General features: G+C 38.4%; 1 protein-coding gene across 1 annotated transcript in view; it reads right to left on the bottom strand.

Moving 5' to 3' along the window:
* Positions 1-1,786: 1,786 nt before the first annotated feature.
* Positions 1,787-22,535, bottom strand: part of epha4b (eph receptor A4b) — a 108,231-nt gene continuing 87,482 nt past the window's right edge. The window contains exons 12-17 of the mRNA XM_056743134.1: positions 13,329-13,390; positions 10,555-10,764; positions 8,689-8,838; positions 7,158-7,351; positions 4,887-5,024; positions 1,787-4,774 (exon numbers count right to left, since the gene is read on the bottom strand). Coding sequence (XP_056599112.1) covers positions 4,675-4,774; positions 4,887-5,024; positions 7,158-7,351; positions 8,689-8,838; positions 10,555-10,764; positions 13,329-13,390 — 854 coding nt within the window. The 3' untranslated portion in view covers positions 1,787-4,674. The remainder of the gene's footprint in view (positions 4,775-4,886; positions 5,025-7,157; positions 7,352-8,688; positions 8,839-10,554; positions 10,765-13,328; positions 13,391-22,535) is intronic.

Genomic DNA, 22,535 nt, shown 5'->3' with positions numbered 1-22,535 from the left:
AGTACAACGAATTGATTCATTCTGAAACGCATATTGACATAATTTGAAAAGGTTATGCGGTGTGGTGAAGAAGGCTAAAAAGGCCAAAACATGACGAATGGGTCTGCCAGAAAAAGACAGGAGCGCTCGAACAAAGAATAAACGTCAACTTCTTCGTGCTCGTACGGAGCGAACAAATTCGCTCGGCGAACGAATGCAGAAACACTCGAACAAAACAAATTTACTATAACTCGCTCGCTGTCTCACACACTCTCTCGCTAACACACACACGGTAGCACATCTCCAGGGTGTTTAGTCTAATTACCCCTCTCAGTCATGCTGTCAGACAGGGGCTTAGGTGTCTCTTAATGTGAGTGCAGAAGGCATTAAAACAACACAGGAGCCCGAGTCTGCATCCCGGCTATAGATCCACTCAGATCTCCGGAGGGTCCGACCAACAGCGTTAGAAAGCTGACCCCTGCCCTGCTGGCCTGCACTTTAAAATCGGCCCTGAACGTTCGGCACACATACAGAATGACCTCTAAACCCCCTCTTATGATAAGGCAGAAAATAAACAAACCGTGCAGCTAATAATACCTTTTATACTTCCCAGCTTAACAAGATTCGGATTTGGAGAGCTCTATAAACACTTCATGTTTTATCATTGAGTAATGGGAACACAAAAGCCCATGTAATCCTCATTAAATAGGAAAAACAACCGATGAAAATTCCTGTTCCTAGCTGAAGTACTGCGGCAAAGGAGACCCGTTCCGACGCATAACTACAGATCAGAGTCCACAACGGCGATATCGTACTGTTAGAGATGATTTGTGTACTGTTTGAACTTCTGTAACGCAATCAAATTTGTTTGAAAGACAGTCCATAATGTTCGTCTTTTCCTACTGATTTTATTATTGTTGCCCTGCAGGCTGCCCATAAATCCGTCCGCCTGCCATTCTAATGATGGCTGAAAAATGACTATGTGCTTTATATCATGTGTGTGTGTAGACGGTAACGCAGCAAGACAAAGGAGGGAAAGAGAGTGTGGCGATTGGTTGTAATGGCCATAACATAGAGTGAGAAGAGAAACAGGAGTGCTTTTAAAATCTGATCTTCTCTGACCTCTTTTCACTCTCAGGAGAATATGACATCCGTCTCTGGTGCAGCGTGTGGGTCAAAGAGGGCCTGTTTTGTTTAGGATTTCAGGAAATAACAAAAAAAAGATGAACAGTGCAGCCACACAGCCTTTTTAGGATAATCTGATTATATATTTAGATTTGAAATGTTACAATTTTATTTGACCTGTATCAAATCTCATAGGCACATGCTGTACAAATTATAAATCACAAAAATCTATATATACTTATCTATTTTTTATAACTTAAAAAATGAAATAAACTTTCTAAAATTCAAAATATTTACCCTGGTAGCACACATACATCTGGGAGACGACTAATGGATGTCTGCATTTACATCTGCATGATGTTATTTTATTGTTTGCTCATCTGCTAAACGTCTCCGAGACATCGGCTGTGAAATGCCATATAGACATCTAGAAAATGTCTGTAGTATGTTTAAGATTTAGAATGTTTGTTCAATGGACATCTTACAGACGTACCTGTGCTATCTGGGTATAGAGTAAATATTTGCTTTAAGGAATCAATTCAGTTAGCATTTGATCACAATGCACCATTTTCATACCCCTGAATTTGAAGTTTAGGTGTTTATTTGTGTCTGTGTATGAGCATATAAACCATAGTGTGTGCGCGTTTAGAGGCAAAAAAGAAAAGAGATGCAAAGCTTCAGGTGAGAAATTAAAAATATTAGCATTTATTACAGCGACATGAATGCATACACCCTTTTCGCGAGCTCATAGAAACCTGCAGTGTGAGGAGAGATGGGTACACAGCTTACAAAAGAACAGAGATCTCACAAAGGATTAGTCCAAACACATGTACAGAGCGAGGGCAAAAAAAAAATACAGTTGATCTATCGCTTCTATCATATTAATAACATTCTGCATCCTGCCACTAACACTGTTTAGACACACATCTGTTAGCTTAGATTAGTTTAGTGAGATAAATACTGTAGATTTCTGTAGCTGTTTTTTAAATTTTGGTGTTGCAGTAGTAAAGATTGCCTCTTCAACTGGATCTTTATCCGATACAGACAATTTTGCCACATCATATTACATCCCTTTATAGAGCTTAATGGATGAAATGTTTTGATTGAAAACTTATGATGACCAATGATCAATGTTATTTTACACACTGCATCACAGATCTTAAAATAGAGCCATGAATTCATGTAAATGCATCTTTGTAAAATATGCATTAATAAAACTAAAATAACATTAACGTAGTTATAGTAGTGAACGTCTTATTTATTTGTTATTCTAGTTTTACACTTAATAATTTGTAGTTTAGTCGCAGTCTATGAGGTAACAGTTATGAAAAAAATATGGAAATGGTTGAGTGACGCAAAATCTTTAAATCAAATAAATCAAAATCAAAAATTATTTAAATCATGATTCTCTTTATGGGCCCAAAAACATAACAATAATATATATTGAGAGAAGGTACTGCAGTTGTGTGCACTAAAGTAAACAAAACCAGCTCCATGATCATTTTCTTTTTACTTAAATCATTATAATTCCATTTTTTTTTTAATTCAAGGTACCAATAAGATATTTCTTAGCTGTTTAATAAATTGTGTTTATCATACCATATGTACCATATTTATTACATCCTGCAAAATTAAAACATTGAAAAATTCTGCAGACATTCTCATACAATCAACAAAGAAAATGTGGCTAAACTCTGAAAAAAAGACATTTTGAGTGGTCCATTGGTGTTGTGTTAAACCATTGGTACAAAATCATGACATAAAAAGAAAGAATTTGAAAAACATATGGGCTTCCTGGTTTGAAGGATGACCAGCTTGTATTTATCTCTCAATACCAACATTTTTCCTGTTTTTAAAGTCTCATATGTTTTTAAATAAAACAGACTTCTACTTTACAGAACAACTTCACTAGTACAAAAATATACAGTGCAGCAAATCAGTCTGGATAAAGTATGACGAATGAAGTTCAGCCCAATAGATTTATGAATCTCTGTCTCCATACCACCTGTTAAAGCGGCGTGCATCGAACTAAAACAGCGATAAACACTTGAGCTGGGCTTTAATAGAGCTCGAGTTTCTCAGTGATGCAATGATAAATACTATATACATAATACTTCATGATATTGTTTCTAAGGGACGAGAAAAGAGAGAGAACTGCACATTTAATAAGGCATCTAAAGTCAAGCAGCTAATGCCACCACTTGAGTGAAACAACTGCAGTCACTGCCACCTGTCAATCAAAGATGAAGCTTAGGATCCATGCTACATTCCAACGATCAGTTATCACCGCACATCGGCAAGCCACGGTGATAACACCACGCGCTCGCCTTTTCCTCTTTATACTAAATAAAATTACGTAATTACAAACATTCTAGTTTTTTTTTTTCGTTTTGATGTCTTTTTTAAATCAACACTGTACATTTTATACACTATAGTACAATAGCATACTTTCATGTTGTGGTTGTCACGCACTGTAGTTACATGAGTGTAAACATAAAGACGACATGAACGTGGTGCACGATGCTAATTGCAAATATCTTAACCTCTTCCAAATGACAAAAATGAAACTCGTAGTTGTTTTTTTCGTTAAAATCTGGGAAGCTGACATGCACTATGTATATTTCTCCTCAATAAACCAGGACTTCAGTGATTTGGCATGAATACACCAGGTATCTGTGCAGCAGACTAAAATAAAATGTCTATTTTGATTAAATGTCTATTTATACATATTTCTGGAGATGCACTCCAGAAGTCTTCTAATTCAAATCCAGGTAATGCCTCAATGCCTAATCTTACAGAGCGACGCGGCGAACGCAACTGCGAGTGAAGAGCAGCTATTTTTCAGCTAAATAGAATTCAAAAGCTCTTATCTTGTCATCTCTCGCTCGCCTACGCAGCTGTCCGCAGGATTTGCTTCAGACGTCTGTTTCACAGTCGAATGTTTCCAACCGTCTCCGTTGGTTTTATCTCTGCTAGTGGGACAAGAGCTCCTGTCGCATTAAGACCGAATATCAGATTCTGCATGATGTGAAACATCAGTGCCCAACAGGTCGCCTCATTTATGACAAAATAAATATACTATAAACATCTGTTATTTTATATTGATTATAGATGATATTTAAGGAAGATCACATGGTTCTAACGCTCCATAACATCCCTCCTATACATACCACCTTATTAATAACAGTCCGACCCTTGATATGCAAGATATGATGGATGTGGAATGCAGATGTTGAAACTATAAAAAAAACACTGTACACCGCACTAACACAATGTAAATTGTATTATTGTTTCTTTTTGTTTTCGTTACACTGATTTCCTTTTATTTATTGAATGTATTTGTATCTGAAAATGCTTGGCTTTGCCGAGCGATTGTAGATCAGTCTCTGGTTGTCCCTCTGCTCAGAGGAGGCTCAGGCGTGCATGGACGGAAGCCGGAGTGGTGACAAGGGTTCGTGTGTGGAAACATCCAGGGTGGGATCTGTATGGTGAAGCAGCTGATAAGGACTGCTCCGGAAGCAGTTGTTTACCCTCTCAGTCTATATGCTCTCAAGCGATGAAGAAGGCATGTTATACCTGCACGTGGGTCCCTTGCGCGTGCAAACTCTGGATGCTGGAGAGAATCTTCTTCTGGTGACCGACTAGAGTCACACCCATCTTGCTTAACTCACTGAGGAAGCAAACGAGAAAATATTTTTAAGAAATGATGAAGAAACTGTGATTTGAGGGTGTCAAAATATCAGCCAGACGTATTTGCAAATGCATGCAGATCGCAGTCTTACCTCAGGCTGATGTACAGTATGGAGTCTAAGGAAACGTAGCCTGCGGTGGCGAAGTTGTCCTTGTACTGGCCCATATTGATGCTGTCTAGCCATTCATCTACTGTACTCACACTAAATTCTGGGGTGGTGGGGTCTTCCCTGCAAAGCAAATTCAATTTGTGTCAACTGTGCTTTGTTTCATTGCTATCTCATTGATTCATATCTGAAAAAGATTTGTCTTGCATCACAAGTTGGCTTAACATGATCCCACACTTGTCTCCTACAATGTCTCATTGTCTTGAAGTGCAATCAAATGGAAGAGATAAAAATATGATCTCAAATTATTCAACAATCAAAATGTCTGACCAATTCTATTCACAATATTTTAATAAAGTATCACTTTGCATTTTCCCGCAAATGTACAAGTATACTTCTAACCATTTTGTTAATTTATATTATTCTATTAAATAGTGTACTTAAGTAAAGTTCAAGTATAGTATTAATTTAGTAGGTGCTATACTAATATCAATGGACTAGTAGTATACTTGTAAGTGTACAGTTTTGAAGAACAAACGAAACATTTTGTTGTGAAAAAGTATAATTTCATGAACTAAAAAGTGGGCCAATTTAGTCCAAATAAGTATTTAAATAGTCTATTTTAATACTTATTGGCCCACTTTTTAGTTTTTGAAAGTATACTGTACTTTTGCATTAATTATCATAGTACACAACAGAAGTACACAACTACATTTTCCATTTGTTGTGAACTTATGTGTATACTAGTTTACTACTTCAAAACTTGTAGCACATTTTTAAGGTTAAGAAAGTATACTTTAAAGTAAAATACTAGTAAAAGTAGTGATAAATATTTAATAGGCTACCCAAATGCAAGCCAAGTATACTGTACTTCATCTTTTATCAAATTAGACTTTTCTGTCAGTATAAAGGATCATCTTTATGTATTTTTAGTAAAAAGTAGAAAAGGTATTATGTAAAGAATTATACTTATTGGACACTTGGATACACTTTAAAAGGATTTTGAAAGGTGTTTTGGCAGGTATCAACATTGTCTTTTTGTTTCTCCTTTATTAAAAAATAGACACAAATGAGACAAATGAGAATCATACAAGACAATTGACATTTTCCTCCAGGTATTTCATAAGGGGAGAAGCTCTAGTTTTTGTGTTGCTTTTCTGTGTCTGGTGACAGGTGAGTCAGGTTCACACTGCTGTGAGTGACAGCACCGTTTGAGTAAAAACCGGAGGTCAATTCAATCTCCAGAAGCGGGATGTATTTAACGCCCTCTTTCTTCAGTGTCGTCTCTCTGGACACTGAGGAAAAGAATGAGTGGCAGCTCAGGCCGTGATCAGACAGACTGTGATAGTGTCGTGAAAGCCTATATCTCGTGAAGAGCTTGGACTGGTTTACGGCTGTAATCTGAACTACTTCTCTCCCTTTCCAGCCTTCCTGATGAACTGTGGGTTGAGGGCGATCTCACGTCAGGTTTAACAACAAGAGTTCAGGCTATTTATAAGACAATGTCTCTGCGTTTTTACAAATCCAGCAGCCAAACGTTTGTTGGATAAAGGATCAGTAACGCTGGGCTAGAAAATGGAGTATATCAGCTTGTTGTTGTTTTCGCATTAAATGAACGATTTGAGAGCTAATGGGACAGACGGAGAAGGACGTGTTGGATTTTCTCTAGTTTTATAAGACCTGTATGGGATTTGATTTATCTGTATGTCAATTTAAACAAGACAGTCCTTGTTTGAACTGCCGCTGTTTTTGGTGCTAAACCTTTTGTGGATGTTTCATACTTGAAATGATTAGCAAAGACATCATTTTGGAATGCTCACCCTACACAATGTTTAACACATGCATTGTTCAACAATGTATACTGCAATAGAAGTCCCAATCCTGTTGTAGACATCATAACCTAAATGTATAACTTTGCTAAAAGGGATATGTTCACCCAAAAATGGAAATTCTGTCCTAATTTATTCAGTCTCATGTCATTCAAAACCTGTTTATGACTTTTTCTTCCGTTGAATAAATAGATGATATTTTAAGAAATGTCTCAGTGGATGTGTATCCATACAGTGGAAGTCAATGGGCCTCTTTGTGTTGTTGGGCCACAAAATACCTAATTTTGTGTTGTGCAGTAGAAAGAAATTCATAGAGGTTTGGAATGAAATGAGGTTGACTAAATGATGACAGAATTAAAATTTTGGGCTAACTATTCCTTCAACCCAGGCTTAAAAATGATGATCTGTTTTCCCATAGTGCACTCACCACACTGAGCTGTTGGCCAGCTCTTTCAGGCTATTGGGGTTGCGGATCAGTTTGTCAAGAGTGTTGACAATATTCCCAAATTTGGGTCGTTCGCCTCTACTCTTCTCCCAGCAGTCCAGCATGAGCTGGTGGAGGACCAATGGACAGTCCATTGGTGCAGGAAGCCGGTAACCTTCATCTATAGCCTTTATCACCTGAAACACACCAAACACCGTTCTATTCATAATGTACCAGATGTGTTCAAATTATTTTCCAGTGACCATCCCTAGTAGGGTTTTACCAATAATATTTGCTTAAAATATTGGCCTCTATAGATAACCAGTAAGCTACGTCCCTTAGAAATTTACAATAGTAACCACAGTTACAATTTAGTTAGACTGGTTTAGCCACTTGAATCGATACTTTGACTTCTATTTTTAAGTACATTTTTGGTCAAACTGTAAAACAATGTTTGGACCTTTTCCTAAATACACTGTACAAATATTATTGTTATATTGCTTAAAAGTGAATATGAACTTGTTTTCCTCTGGGTATTTGAGGTCTGAAAAATACAGAGCATCTTTTTTGTAATTCTGACCGGTTTCCATTTTCTAAAAATAAATGCAAATTAAACAATTATTTGAAATTTTGTGAGAAATATTGATAGTAGTTCCCAGGATGAAACAAAAATTATCATTTTAAACACATACCTATAAATATTAAATTCAGAAATATCTAAAATAATTTTGAAACCGTAATTTATTGTTTCTGTGGCTGTCAATATTTTTTGAAAATGTAGCTTAATGGTTGTGTCTGTAAAACCAATATTTTTTTTTTTTACTGAAGTTACATTTACTATAGTTACTATGGTAAAACTAGAGTACATTAACACGTATAGTACCATCCTTCATTTTATTTCGATTTCTACAATTCTCTTGCTAAATGAACTCTATTGTCCTTTGCACACATAACTCACACACGAAAATCAGCAGACCACACTAAAACTCGACTCTCCAACAAACTGCTCGCATTATATACAGTACCTATAACTCACAGTATGGTTAAAACAGCTTTTGCTCCCTGTAACTCACTGTTCTTAAATCAAATGATCTATTTTTATTTCAGACAGGAATCATTTCTCTTTAACACTGATTTCTTTGTTTCAGCGCGAGTACAGACGCTCTAAATCTTCATCATTTACAGAGGTGCCCTGAAGGTCTTTAACATTTTTCCGACATTTCCTCTGATGGTAATAAAGGAGAAGTCAGAAACCGTTAGCAAATACTGCCACGAGGGCAGAAGTGTGTTTTTACTGGCTTGTATTAAAGACGGGCAGCTCTAGTTTTATGAGGCTCCTAAAAACATTGTCATCCGAACGCTTTCTATACAGACTAAAATCGTATTTGCAAGGACACGCTGCTCGGGACTGAGGCTGTCCCCCTCGAGAGGTGGGAATGATATTAGTGAAGATATTAGACATTAGTGGAGCAGATTTCAATTTAAACAATTCACATGAGAACGTATGTGTTTCCATTTTCTCAAGGACACTTACATCTTGATTAGACATCTCCCAGTAAGGCCGCTCACCGTACGAGATAACCTCCCACATGACGATACCGTAACTCCAAACGTCGCTCGCTGAGGTGAACTTCCTGTACGCTATAGCCTCCGGAGCGGTCCATCGGATGGGGATTTTTCCACCCTAAAAACAAAAACAACAAATTCAAACCCCTGCTAGTAACAAAATAGCTCATCAAAGCTTGTTTGATGCTTTTAATGGTTTAGCTGGTCCGCTTAGGGGTTTGATTTCCAGGTAACACACATACTTGAAAATACAATTTTAAGCCAAAAATGCATGCTAAATCATATTAAACTGAAGTGTTTGCCACATATGTAAATGTAAAATGAGACGATCTTCCATCTAGTGTTTATTTGGTTTAGCTGACCAGCTAATAAGATCAAAACTCCCCTAAACCATCAAAACAAACCTGCTTTTCAATACCAGCTAACCTCTTTACGCTGTGTATAGAAATATTATTTATTTCCAACAGGCCCACCAGATTTCAATACCAACTGCTGTTCTGCTACATCTCTGTCGTCGACACGCATAACGAAGATCTGAAGGCTGTTTTTGTTCGCTTCTTTCCAACCCCTATGGTGAAGTCTATATTTCTCTAAATGTCTTTTTAAATAGCTGCAGTCGCTGGTAGTTAATTTCTGCAGTCAAAGTCAAACAAAAGACAAACCGGCTGTACTCTATATAGACGTACGGGAGGGGAGTGCCAAAGAGCCGAGCCCGGGCCCATGGGGTAAAATCATTTAAAGAGAATTTCAAAAAGCAATCTTTACAATTTTTTAATTATATAAAGTCACGCCACATAAACGAGTGCCTCGTTGTGGCCTGGAGAGTTTCATCTTGTCGTGATTTCAGCCCTTCAAGCGACTGAAAACAGGGCGTTGAATGTCAGAGCCTCTTATGTTTTAAGAGTTCGTCCCTGGACATACACTTCATCCTCAGACACACACACGTTCAAGCAAAACTTCAACAGCGGTCTGTGGGGGTGCGTTCAGAGTTGTACAAGTACTTCCATTCCCTGTTTGCATGTGACAACAGATTCCCCTGCTGAGTCTACGTTTTGTCCACCCGAGTGGACACTAATGACTACGTGGACGCAGCCTCACGCCCCTCTCTCGCCCTTGGCCTTCATACGCATCCACAGGGTGCTCGCCAATTACACAGCGGAGAGAGAGAGGGACAGAGGAGGGAGCGGAGGAGGTTTGGAGGCTGTTGTCCTGTCAGAAGGGGATGTAATTAAAACACGCTGGGTGGACAGAGAAACTGACCCGTGAGCGGAAAGTCAACTTGCTTCTTTCGCTAACTCAAACACGGTCTCTTTTATCCATGTCTTTTCTTGTCCTTATTTGATTCACTTTCAAAAGACATGAGATATTTTAAATGTAGATTAGATATGTTACCAGAATTACAATTTAGAAATTTTCTTTTTAGCTAAAATAAGAGATAACTAATGAAAGCTATCTGTAAAAGAGCATTTTATTGCTTTTAACGTATTAGACTAAAATAGAAACCTAACCGTTTATCCCAGATATACACAATGTCTACATGTACAGTATGTAGATTTGTATTATAGATACATATGTGTATTCGTATCTGTATGTTTTTGATATTCTTTACTTTCTGTATTTCATTTTACTTTCTAAGGTCATCTTTATCAGCTTGCTTTCTTTATGATATAATGCAACTGGTAAAAAAGTGCTATAAAAATTCATTTGACTTGACTTGTAATTGAAGCCACGAGGTCAAAGTGAACGTTAAATCAGTTACTGGGAACTGAACCGGTGACTTGCACCCACCAGCCGAGCAAGAAGAACACCTAACATAAGATGAAAGGTGTTTTACCCGTGTTGTGTAGGCAGCTTCAGGGTCGTCCTCTAACACTCGGGACAGGCCGAAGTCGGACACTTTACACACCAGGTTGCTGTTGACCAAGATGTTGCGTGCCGCCAGGTCACGGTGGACGTAGCCCATGTCCGACAGATATTTCATTCCTGATGCAATGCCACGCATCATTCCAACCAGCTGAATGATGGTGAACTGCCCGTCGTGTTTCTAAGAAAGAAAACAAGAATTACATGTAAAGCCTTTTTAAAATTCAATGGATATAAACTATTAAAACCCCAAATTTAAATTATATCTTTCTGGAAATATTAGAAACTTTTTACACTGACATGTGCATTCTTCAGATAACAGAAATTACACACTTTACCCTTTAGGATTTGACAACTGATTTGAGCTAGAAAATAAATTTCGATGCATTCAAACTAATACTTTTCCGACGTCAATGTCGTCGCTCAGTTGAACTGGAAATTGTCTTGAGTTGAGTCTTAAGTTTTTTTACATTAACATTTTCAAATTACTTTAATTCAGGCTTTGTGTATTTTTCATCCACTCCATTTTCACAGTTGCCACAGTTTTGCCCTCAAAATCATTATGCAAAGGACCTGTGCTTTAACAGCTCTTTCCGCCATAATTCCTATAACGTTGACAGGCCGTTATTAGTGTAAAACCATCTGGATTTGGAGCTCCTGTTAGCATAACAAAAGAGCCCAGACATCCACTTTGCCCCAAAACAATCTCAGCAAAGAGCAATTAGCCCAATGTCTTAATCTCCATATCAGAGCGGTTCTCTAATCTTGTTAAAACCCCACTTTTGTCCCTCCCAGCAACATCAATCTGAAACGTGCACTTGTATTTCATGCATCATATAGTGGATAAGTTAATTATGTTGTGTTTTGTGAAATGTGCCGGCTGATTGATTGCCCGGTCTGATCAACTGGATGTTATCAATCCGGCGGCAGAAGTCCCGCTGCTTACAGTAAGACACAAAGAGAAATGTTTTGTTTTTGTACTGGTAAGTGATACTTCACTGATCAGATCTTTCTTATTAAACACATGTAGCTGGGTGGCCGAACTATGAGCTATTAGCCATAAAAGGGACCCTGTAATTATATTAGCTCTTTATGTGGGCTAAGGGGGTATTTATGGGATTCATTATGTGCACTGCAGAGAGATGGAAAGACTCGGACAGGCTTTTCTTAGGAATGGGGGTGTCCGATTGCATTTCATTTTCTCAAAGTGTAGGCAATTAAAACGGGCCCTGACTTAAAGGAAAACGTATCTGTGCTAAATGTAATAAAATTTCATGGTCCGATCTGCCGGGTGACAAAGGCGGTAATAAATTAGCGAGGATCACAGAAGACGTTAAGGCAATGTGGCGGAGCAAGCGTACGCTCATAATAAATCTACAGAGTTCATTCATTCACGCCCTGCTCCTGCAAAACATGTTTGCCATGCGCTTAGATGTGCACAACTATTTATTTGTAAATTTAGATTTACATTTATGCATTTGGCAGACGCGTTTATCCAAAGTAATTTACATTGCAGTAATCTATACCTGTATATTTAGGTATGTGCAATCCCCTGGGATTGAACCCACAACCTTGCGTGGTTAACGCAATGCTCTTACCACTGAGCTACAGGAAAGCACTATATGGAAACCAAATGATGAACACAAATACATAAAGCGAACTGAAATAAAGAAACAAAGATAAATTGGCTTTATAATTATCTCCAAGATCATTCTACGTATGTTAATAAGTGGGCGTGGCTACTTTACGTGCTCTTGGAATAGGGCTGTCACAATACCACCCCCCCGTCTACAAAGGGCCGCATCCTGGGGGGACAACATTTTTAATTACAATGGATTCTAATGCGTTCTATTGTCTTTTGTCGGGTGTAGACACGGTGTCAGATTTACGATTTTCGTTTTGGACACGGTTACCGTGGCCAAAACATTCATGATAACGATATTATTACAATATTTATTATTGTATTATCATAATAATATTATCATGTTATCAATCAAAAATGTACCTTTAACTTTGTTTATTTAGTTTTTATTTAGAGCGAGAGAGAGAGAGCGATAGTGAGAGTGAGAGAGTGTCTAACCTCTATAACTGTGTCCCATATGGCCAAATGTTAAGAGCGCTAAATTATTTCTAAGATTATCATTATTATGTTGGTAGTTCATTTTCAAATTGAATCATGATTATGGCCAATATCGGTATATCATCACACTTTGTTAGATAAGTGAGACGCTGCACTTGAAATTATGACGAAGAAATGTAAACACAGAGAACATATCACTAGCCAGAGGAGGAGCCTATTTTTAAAGGGGGATGCGACATTGGGGCTGTGGATATGTTTTGAGTATATATACTGTTACCATAAAGTGTTTTGTCAAATCGTGAAAGTTTTAGGGTCATACTGCTAACACCTGCTCAATGACTTTATTTTTGTTCATCTCTATAAATCAATTGTTACAATAAAACAATCAAAAGTCAATTTCCAAACCGAAAAAGAATGTGTAAAAGGCTCTCATACCCTGACACACTCACTGTACAGCAGAAATCAGTAAAGCTCCTAAAGGACCCTGCGCCACCTGAATCTTTCCATGCTTAATTTCCCTCCAGTACTTTCAGGGAGGTGTCCGGAGCTTAAACCCCTGAGCAATGCTCATTTATCGTGTGTAAGAGATTAAATGTAAGTTATTGCCTTAAATGGCACGTGAGCATCGGTGTGGAGTGCTGCCACATGTATTTTTCCTTTCTCACCTTTAGGAAAGTATCCAACGATCCATTCTCCATGTACTCTGTTATAATCATCACGGGCTTGCCTGTAGAAAGCACAAAGACAGAAAATACAAGATTTACCATCGGAGTCTACTGTAGATGGAAGGAAAAACATAAAACGTCCTAACAGATTGATGATTCTACACAATGCAACGCAGAAATAAATCATGATAATGGCTTCATTAATCCTTTATCGCTGAGATGCTGAAACAGTGGAATGGAGGGGAGAAGAGAGGAGGCTACAGCCGGCCACACTCTCCCGGGCAGCCCCATTATTCAGCGTGACAGACCTTCATCCGAGCCTTCCACTATCAAAGACAGCAGTTAATTAACCCCGGCTAATCCACTGAGAACCAATTAGAGCGCTTTGTTGTGATGGGCAGGCAGGGCGGTCTATGAGAGCCGATGGGAGGGCTCAGCACCTGTTGTGGTGAGCACAAGGAGTGATGGATAGCAGGTAGCGAGAGGCTGATCTCCTGTTGTTATCTCGACACTTTTCCTCTTCCCAGGATGCACTGGGTGTGTCTGTAGGTAGCAGACAGCGGGGCATCTCACCAGAGCTACAGTCTCAAAAACACACACATACTAATGGCCGTATGCTATACTGCTTCTGTCACCAATACACCCCAAGGCTACATCCGCAAGCTGATGTCTAAAACAGGGTGACAGAATGAAATAAACACTTTTAGAGAGTCACGGTTAACCCTCTTAGTCATTGCTTCTTCAATCCTCTGACCCAAATAAGTCACTCAAAGGTCACAGAGAGTTCAAACATTTTGCAATCTTTGTCCCGGCTTGTGCCCTTTCCCAAAAAGCACACTGATTCAAAATAAAAAATAGATATACTGTAAGTCACTTTGGATAAAATCTTCTTCCAAATGCATTAATATAAATGCTAAATGTTTATATCAAATTATATAGTAAACAACCTTAGAATAAAATCCCTAAAACTTCCTGTCTCTCTTTACTGCCTCTCAAAAACAAAGGAAAAAAATATAAATATGACTTAAATAAAAAAAATTGTTGATTGATAACAGAACAAATCCAAAAAACAATACATTAATAGAAAGAAAGAAATGGAAAAAACAGATAATGCACCTGGAATATCTGTCTGGACAATAATTTATGGACTTTTAACGCTAAAACACAATGCACTGAATTGCAGAATTCAAAATATAGGTGCAAAAGCTTACAGAAAAATACAGAAAAATATTGTATTTCTGGGCAACTTGCATGTTTCAGTGCATTAATGGAACCAAAGAAAATGTTTAAAAAAGCAGGTTTATATTATTTTTACTTCAGGTACCCACACATCTGTAAGACTAAAAGTAGTTTTGGCATTTTACAAAAAACAGCAGGTTAACAACCATGCAACCTCATGTGATCGAGAATCTTCAACAAAGGTCGCCTCATGCTGAAAGAACGTCTTTGGTTACTAGTGCATTCGTGTAGACAGTATATGTGTGTCAGTATATTAGTGTTTGTGGTCACAAAAGTGCTCGGTTGTGTCCTAATGTACCTGACTTTCGTGTCGGTCTTTATAAATGACTTTTATTCCTCACATCTCCACTTTAGAATGCTGAAATATGTGCTGTTCTCAGGATATGTGAGAGGTGTATGTGTGAACAGTACATGTGTGTCCGCATGTATCTGAGAAAAACGGTTAGATCGCCCCCTCGGAGCATCGCCACAGCAACCGGCCGGTTATACATCACCTAAAATTAAATCACTATCTCACCAAGATAAATGCCTTCCCTGACACCCCCAAACCTAACCCAGCGTGTCTCATCCGAAAAATGAAAAAAATCCAATTCCCTTTACTTTTCTGTAGCAGACTAATGTAGCTGTCAGCCAGAGAGAGAGAGAGAGAGAGATGGCCGTGCAACACTGCGTTACGGGAATGGTACAGCGACGGGTGGCCATCGGATGTCACCGTGTGTGTGTGAATCTGTGAGCGTTACCGCCTCATCAGAGTGACAGCATTGATCCTGAATGAGCGGGTGGTCGAGGTGCTGGATGTGATCAGAGAAGCTCACGGCAGCCTCCCGGGGCTCTGACCTACAGCGGAGCCTAGAGAGATGCTGGAAATCTTAGCTGAACGTGTAGCGAAACACTAAGGGAAAAGATGTGAGGGCATTAACAAGTTTGTGCTTAAAACAAATACCGAATATCCAGCAAATCTGAATTGGTTTACTAAAAATGGAAATGCTAATGTAGAACAAACATTTTAACATTAATGCATTTGGAAGAAGCTTTTATCCATCATCCACTTTCCTACAGAAACACATCTTTCTAAAATGTCTAACAATAAAACAGCCCTGGTTAATGTTTTTAAAGGTTATGTAGTTCTAATTTTAAACAAGGATTTGAGAGCTAATCTCAACCTTTGGCCATGACACCAGCGTTCGATGAATAAAACCCTCATTACTGTAAACTCTTCAGAACCCTGAATGTGAGATTGTTACTTGACATTCATCTCTGGCAACCCTGAGCTGCGTTTTTTAATTTCCCCTCTTGTTCATACATTATCAAGCTATCATCTGGACATCTGACATGGCAGTTTTTCCTGATGAGATACGGAAAGGTTACTGCACTACCGCAAGCTCACGCAATCTCTGTCTGGCGGTCCGTTCGCTATCTGAAAAGCTCACAATGGAGCTCATTGAAAGCTTCCTGTATTAGCATCACATGTCTTATGAAGAGGGCAGTCATATCTCTGTAATTCCCCTCTCAAGACCTGCTTTTTGCTCTCTACCACGAGAAGAATATGTTTAACCCTTCGTGAACCCTGAACTGAAATAACAGCCCTTCACAATGGTCTCTATGTGCACAGTAAAGTTACTGGTGTGTTTTTGTTTACATAAAAATTAGTGGTGGGCATAGATTATTTTTTTTAATCTAGATTAATCTAGATTAATTCCAAGATTAATCTAGATTAACCTAGATTAAAATGGCTCATTTGAATTCTGCCGAAGGCATTCAGAATATGTGTGCTACCCAAATAATGTCTAAAAGTAAATCTTTGAGAACGGGTTCTCAAGCCAGGTGGCGCATTAGACCAGGGGCTCATCTCCTGTTTCCAAAATGCATCACAAACTGCTTGAGAAAGCTGTTCCACTATGATAATTGGTGATGAAAATTAAATTATGTTCAATAAGATGAACTTGTGTTTACTTCCGCATTAGCTAAGGGATGATTTGCGTTTAGGTGGTACTTGAGACTGGAAGAGCTCCTACAGTACATTTACATTTAGTCATTTAGCAGACGCTTTTATCCAAAGCGACTTACAAAGAGTGAGGGAGCAACAAGCGATATGTCATACAGGAGCCATAATACATTAGATCTCAATACAAAGTTACTGGTTTGAACTAAAGCTAGACCACTACCTGTTGAGAGAAAGTGTTTTTTTTAAACCAATTCCGCATTGCACAAGGTGCAAACAACCTTAGTCTTGTCGATGTTTCCATTGGGAAGCTTTTTTTAAATTAATATTCCCTGAAGCAAACCCGGCGGCTTCATAGCTGCATCCATGTTAGCACGTCACGTTTGATGCGGTAATTTCACAGTAACGTTATGTTGTGTTCAGACCAAACGCGAATGCCGTGTCAAGCGCGAGTGATTTATATGTTAATGCAAAGAGGCAATAGACCTACTTGCTGCGCGAATCGCGCGAAAGAAGCCCTGGTGATGAGATGATGAGGCGGCTTCTGCTTACGCAAATGACGCGAATCACGTACAGTGTAGTTAAGCTGGTATACATCTGCGCTAAAATATCAAGGTGAAAGTCATCATAGCTTGCGTAGTATAGACCCAGCTCCAACCCAACTTTGAGAATAGATTAACGGTGACATTTTTTTTATCGCGCGATAAGAGTCTCACTGCGTTAACGCCGTTAACGGCCCACCACTAATAAAAATACAAAAATTTTGCCTCTTTATCAACATATCTGTTTGCAACATGAAATTGCAGGTTATTTACATGCTTATCTTAAAGGGACAGTTCACCCAAATAAAAATTCTGCCATAATTTCCTCACCCTCGAGCTGTTCCAAATCTGTATTAGGGATATTTTAAAGATCTAAGCGCATGGTCTAATGCGCACAGCGTAAGTGGGCAATTCAAGCGTTCTGGACGTGACATTAACATGTTCAGAGAATGAATTTGTTATGATTATATTGAATCATCTGTTTCTTTTACGGAGCCCTTGTTGATAGAGTCTTAACATCCCAAAATGTCAGTCTATGAAAAAATCTGTGCTGTTATCATAGTAAAAACCGCTGGTAAAAACGAAAAACCTTGTCTAGGTGAAACTAACAAAAATAATTGCCCTGCTCCGCATTGCGCCGAGTGTACAATAGGGCCCTTAAACCCTTTGTTCTGATGAACACAACAAAATATATTTGGAAGAAAGCTTGTAACTTAACATTGACAACTCTAATAGGAAAAATTACACTGTTAGTCAAAATTCCCCCAAAACTGTTTGCTTTCCTACATTCTTCAAAATTTCTTTTTTTTGCTCAAAAGAACAAAGACATTTTCCAAAGTAATTTTCCTTTATGTTTAACCAAAAAAGCAACAAACTGCAGCATTAAGTCATTCTTTTCCAGATTATGTGGCTGTCTGGTTTATCATGATCTCGATGGTGGATGCGTCATCTCAGCTCTGCCAAACACAGAATCCCTCATAACTTGCAAGAGACACAATTCTTCAGTGAACACTTAAAGCTGCCCTAACACACATGGTTTCTGTCAATCTCATATTAATCTTGAGACGCATTGCATATGTCATATCTTTGAAGAGAATTTAGTTTGATCACATTTATAAAAGATAGATACAAATGTGCGATTAGTTCCGAAATCATACGGTGCGTGCGGGGGGGAGGGGTAGTCTGAACTAAAGCACATTGTCAACAAAACACAGACATCAGTTTCATTCAAGTCCAACATCTTATAGCGCTGGGATGGCTCCATATATCATATATTCAAATGATCTCCAAACACACTGTTTTATCCACCGTTTATATAACATTCATCACCCAAACGAAATGAACAAACAAACACCTGAATTTCATGAACATATGCTCTCTCTTTCTTTCTCTCCTGAACACAAGTGAAAGTGACGTCTGCGCATGCTCCTTCTCCGCTGGGGGGGGGTGTATCGAGCACAGAAATACTTCGTAATACGGCCAACTTGTTTTTTTGACAAGTTGACCATTGTAAGCATGAGAAGACGTTTAACATTGTAAAGAAGTCAGAATGCATGACACATCGTTGCTTCCCCCCTTTACGTGTTAGACTCAACTGTTAACTGCAAAGAACACTTAAAAAACATCTTTTTGATGAATCTCTTATGCATTCCTCATTTGTGAGTCATTTTGCAAACTGGCAAATGAACAGTAAATGTAACATCATGAATCCAGGTCTGCTTGTGTTCTGATACAGTATGTAGGGCAGAGACTTAAAAACCACATTCACTTATATAAAGCTGTCACAGCACGGTGCCGTCGAAGGCGTTTTGCGAGGAATCTCTTAAACTCTATACGTACTTACGGTGGGAAATTGCTTGATAGATCTATTCCCGGCATCCCCCTGACCTATATGTTTGCAACGCAACTTTAGTGAAAAAATGAACACCTGCGAGAAACTCAGAGTGTAGGTAATCAATATCACATAAACTCGTTGTCTCCGTAACATGAGGTCCCTGCAAATCAGTTATTAAAGTAAACTAATCTATACCTTTAGTTTATTTGGTGTCTTGAATGCATGTTGTGTAATTTCGTATGGAGAGTGATGCGTGAACATATGTGCGCTCTACAGTTCACACGTGTAAACATATGCTAGCGTGTGTAGTTGTAAACTGCAGACTATATATTTGGCCGGCAGCCGTCCCATCAGGACCCCGGCAGTGACAACCCTTAACAAGCTCAAATCAGGCAACAGATTGGCCCATTCTCTCTGCTGGCTCATCTATAAAGTGAGAACCCCTGTTGCAAATAGAGTATTGATTTCACACCCGTGTTAAAGCTGGTTTATTTCGGCAGCGGTTACCCTGGTAACTGTTTTAAAAGAGAACTCGGTATCTCCCTATATTCTTGGCTTATACAACAGAAACTAACCTATAGGATCAAAGAGATATTGACCAGGTTGATGCCCTTACGGTCCGCTCGGCGTTCTCTGGCTATGATTATGAAGAAAAGAACAAAAGGAACTGTTCCTTAACTTCACAATGTTATTGATTTTCCTAATGGTGCTTTAACTAAATGACACATAATGTACTTAGCACTGAGTTCTTTCCAAGTCCTCGAGCTGGCAAGAAAAGCTTGCAGACCCGGAGGAACGTCAGAGCACTAAATCTAACGCAGGAGTTAACGTAATTTAACACAAGAGCCTCCGCAAGACTTTAAACTTTCATTGTCCCCTAAACAAAGGAACGGCAGTTTAATGAACGGCTTCTCGAAATAGCAGCCACTTCGTTAAAAGCGGCGAAGGAAAACCCTTTGCGCTAGGAAGAGCGAAATGAGAAGAGATGATAGCCTCTTCCAAATTGAATGCTTCCAGATTAGGCGATTGTTGGCACATAAAGGAGGAGATGAGAGGTAGCGAGAGATTCAAACTTTTCAGACAAACGACGAGATAGCAATTAAAAGGGCTCTTTCCAAACCTTTCTTTTAGTCAAACTGCACCCGCTATCTACATAACAATGGAAGCAATCAAAGCGAGAAGGAGGTTTTGAAACATTGTTATGATAAATGCTGGTTGATTGGACCACGTGCCAAGAAAAACAGGTTTACACATTTCCAATTCGTTTCTTACTAAAAGGATCCTGCTCCTCACGACAGCGGTATGTACATCATACACAATTTTCACCGTTTACTATCAGCATCTGTACATTAAAGACCCACATAACAAAGTGTGTATTTTTCTTAAAAAGTTTGCGTTTTATCAGCTTGTAATTTTCTTCTAAAATTAGTGCTTTTATCAGACTCCTACAGTAGGTTCAGGCTCAGTGATTTCACTTTAATGGCAATGAATACATTATCTTTGCATTAATGTAAATCAACTTTAAATATAAAAGCCTAATAAAAGTACTTTTAGAAGAAAAATGTCAGAAGGTACTTAGAGGCTTTTGCATCTGATGTCTTCATTGATTACAAAAAATATTATATGCAAAAGTATAACTATTATACCAATAAAGTCGTGGAAATATTTAAGAGACCATTCCAAAATCAAACCTCAGGCGTGACATAAAGTCATCCAACAGCAATGTGAAAGACAGACAGCATGACAAGACACATGGAAACTGTGATAAAAATCGAGGTTGTCACATAAAATAATAAATTTTTAACTTTTACTAAACACATAATTACTGTTGTATTGCTTAAAAGTGAAGGTTTCTTTGCAGTTTTTGGGGTCTGAGAAAATACAGAGCATCTTTTCTGTTATGTTGACCTGTTACTCCTTTTTTCATTTTCTGCAAATATGCAAATAGAAACCATATTTTTATTCAAAATACAAAATAAATATTGTTTGTAGTTCACAGGAAGAAACAAAATGACTGTTGTAGCATGCCTCACAGCGAGTATTTTAATATACAAATAGTTACTTCTCTACATATGACAAAAAACTATAAATTTGAGGGTCCCTATAAATTTAGGAGTATTTTAGCGATGGAGTGCTTTTTATGAATCAGATATCGCCACTAAAGCACCTTATTGATGATAAAATAGTTCCTTCAGATTCACATTAGGGTGGGTTTTTGGTGCTAAAGTAAGTTGCAAGTGCTACAAAAGGAAACTCAGAATTATTCAAATAGATGCTTTGAATAACTGTGTGAGGTCAAAGGTTACTCAGACATCCCTTCTGCTACTTTCTCCTATTCTCGGCCCTGCAGCCGCTGACCTCCTGAGCTGTGATCTGTGAAATTGCTTCCCTGTCATATGTGCATATTCACATCCCATAAGGCCGGAGAATATACAAATCCATATGGAGCATGACATGACTTGTTGTTTACATTTACAACCCCCACACTTTCTTTGACTCCCTTCTCTATATGTGGTGTCTCCATGTAATTTGTCTTATTTTAAATTCTCCGTTGCCCTTCAAAATCAAGTCTTGTTTTAGATTCAGACAGTGGACTGGTCTGTTTCGCACAAAGGTGAACGTGCAGCCCAATGATGAATGCATTACTCTCACTTAAACTGCTACTTTGTTTCTCCAAAGAGTCTGTGTACTCCGGAAGAAACCGAACTGAGCTTTGACCCCGAGCCCCTGATATTTGCTCATAACATAAATACACCACTTATAACTGGAAGACAGGCAATTAGGCAGTGTCTGCCGTTTCAAAGTGAAAACCAAACTCGATTCACAGAGAAAACAGTTCTGTAAACTGTACAAACTGATCCTAACAAAAGGTCAAAATTAGCATTCCGCATTAGAGAGGAAAAAAATATACAAGAAACGTTGAGAGACTTCACTGTTCATATGTGCGACGCTGAATATTTATGAAATTTAAAACGCGTCCAATTAACTATTTAAATTATTAATATTCATGTTGTCATAAATATGCATACTCTCATTGTTGTGCTCTATAGGTAGTGCGGAGAGAGCGAGACAGCTGTTCAGTCAGAATGACGCTTGAAAGAAAAGGTTTTTGTTTGGCGTCTGGTGAAAGCTAAAGTTCTCTGATAAGCTCACTTCATTACCGATGAGATAATGAGACTCTTAAAGGTTTCTAACGCACATAACGCGGTCTACCCTATCTCCATCTATGACCGAGATGCAATTTAGACAACTCCAATAAGCCACAAATGTGTAAGTGCCAAACGGCAGGCGGAGATTGGAGAAACAAGCGATAAATGGAAAAGTAACGCAAAGAGGCAGGAAGAAAGTATTTTAACGTTAACTATTAAATTCCCAGCTAACAAATTCTTCTTCTTTATGCAACTAGACAAGGATGATTTTATCAAAGACAAACCAAAAACTAGATTTTTCCATGAAGAAAATGTAAAGGTGACTTCCCCTACATTTTATTACCCGTAGTATGAAAACCTACACATCCCTAAGTGAACAAGACAAATATAACAGTGTCAAGAAAAAACTGTCTAAGATACCTTGAGAGGAAACAAGACAAACTACTCAATCCACCTCCTCAATTTGTCAGTTATTTAAACAATATAACATCCTAAGATTTA

Source organism: Triplophysa dalaica, chromosome 3 (assembly GCF_015846415.1).
Source record: "Triplophysa dalaica isolate WHDGS20190420 chromosome 3, ASM1584641v1, whole genome shotgun sequence".
Classification (NCBI taxonomy): Eukaryota; Metazoa; Chordata; class Actinopteri; order Cypriniformes; family Nemacheilidae; genus Triplophysa; species Triplophysa dalaica.
This window is presented reverse-complemented; position numbering and strand designations above follow the sequence as displayed.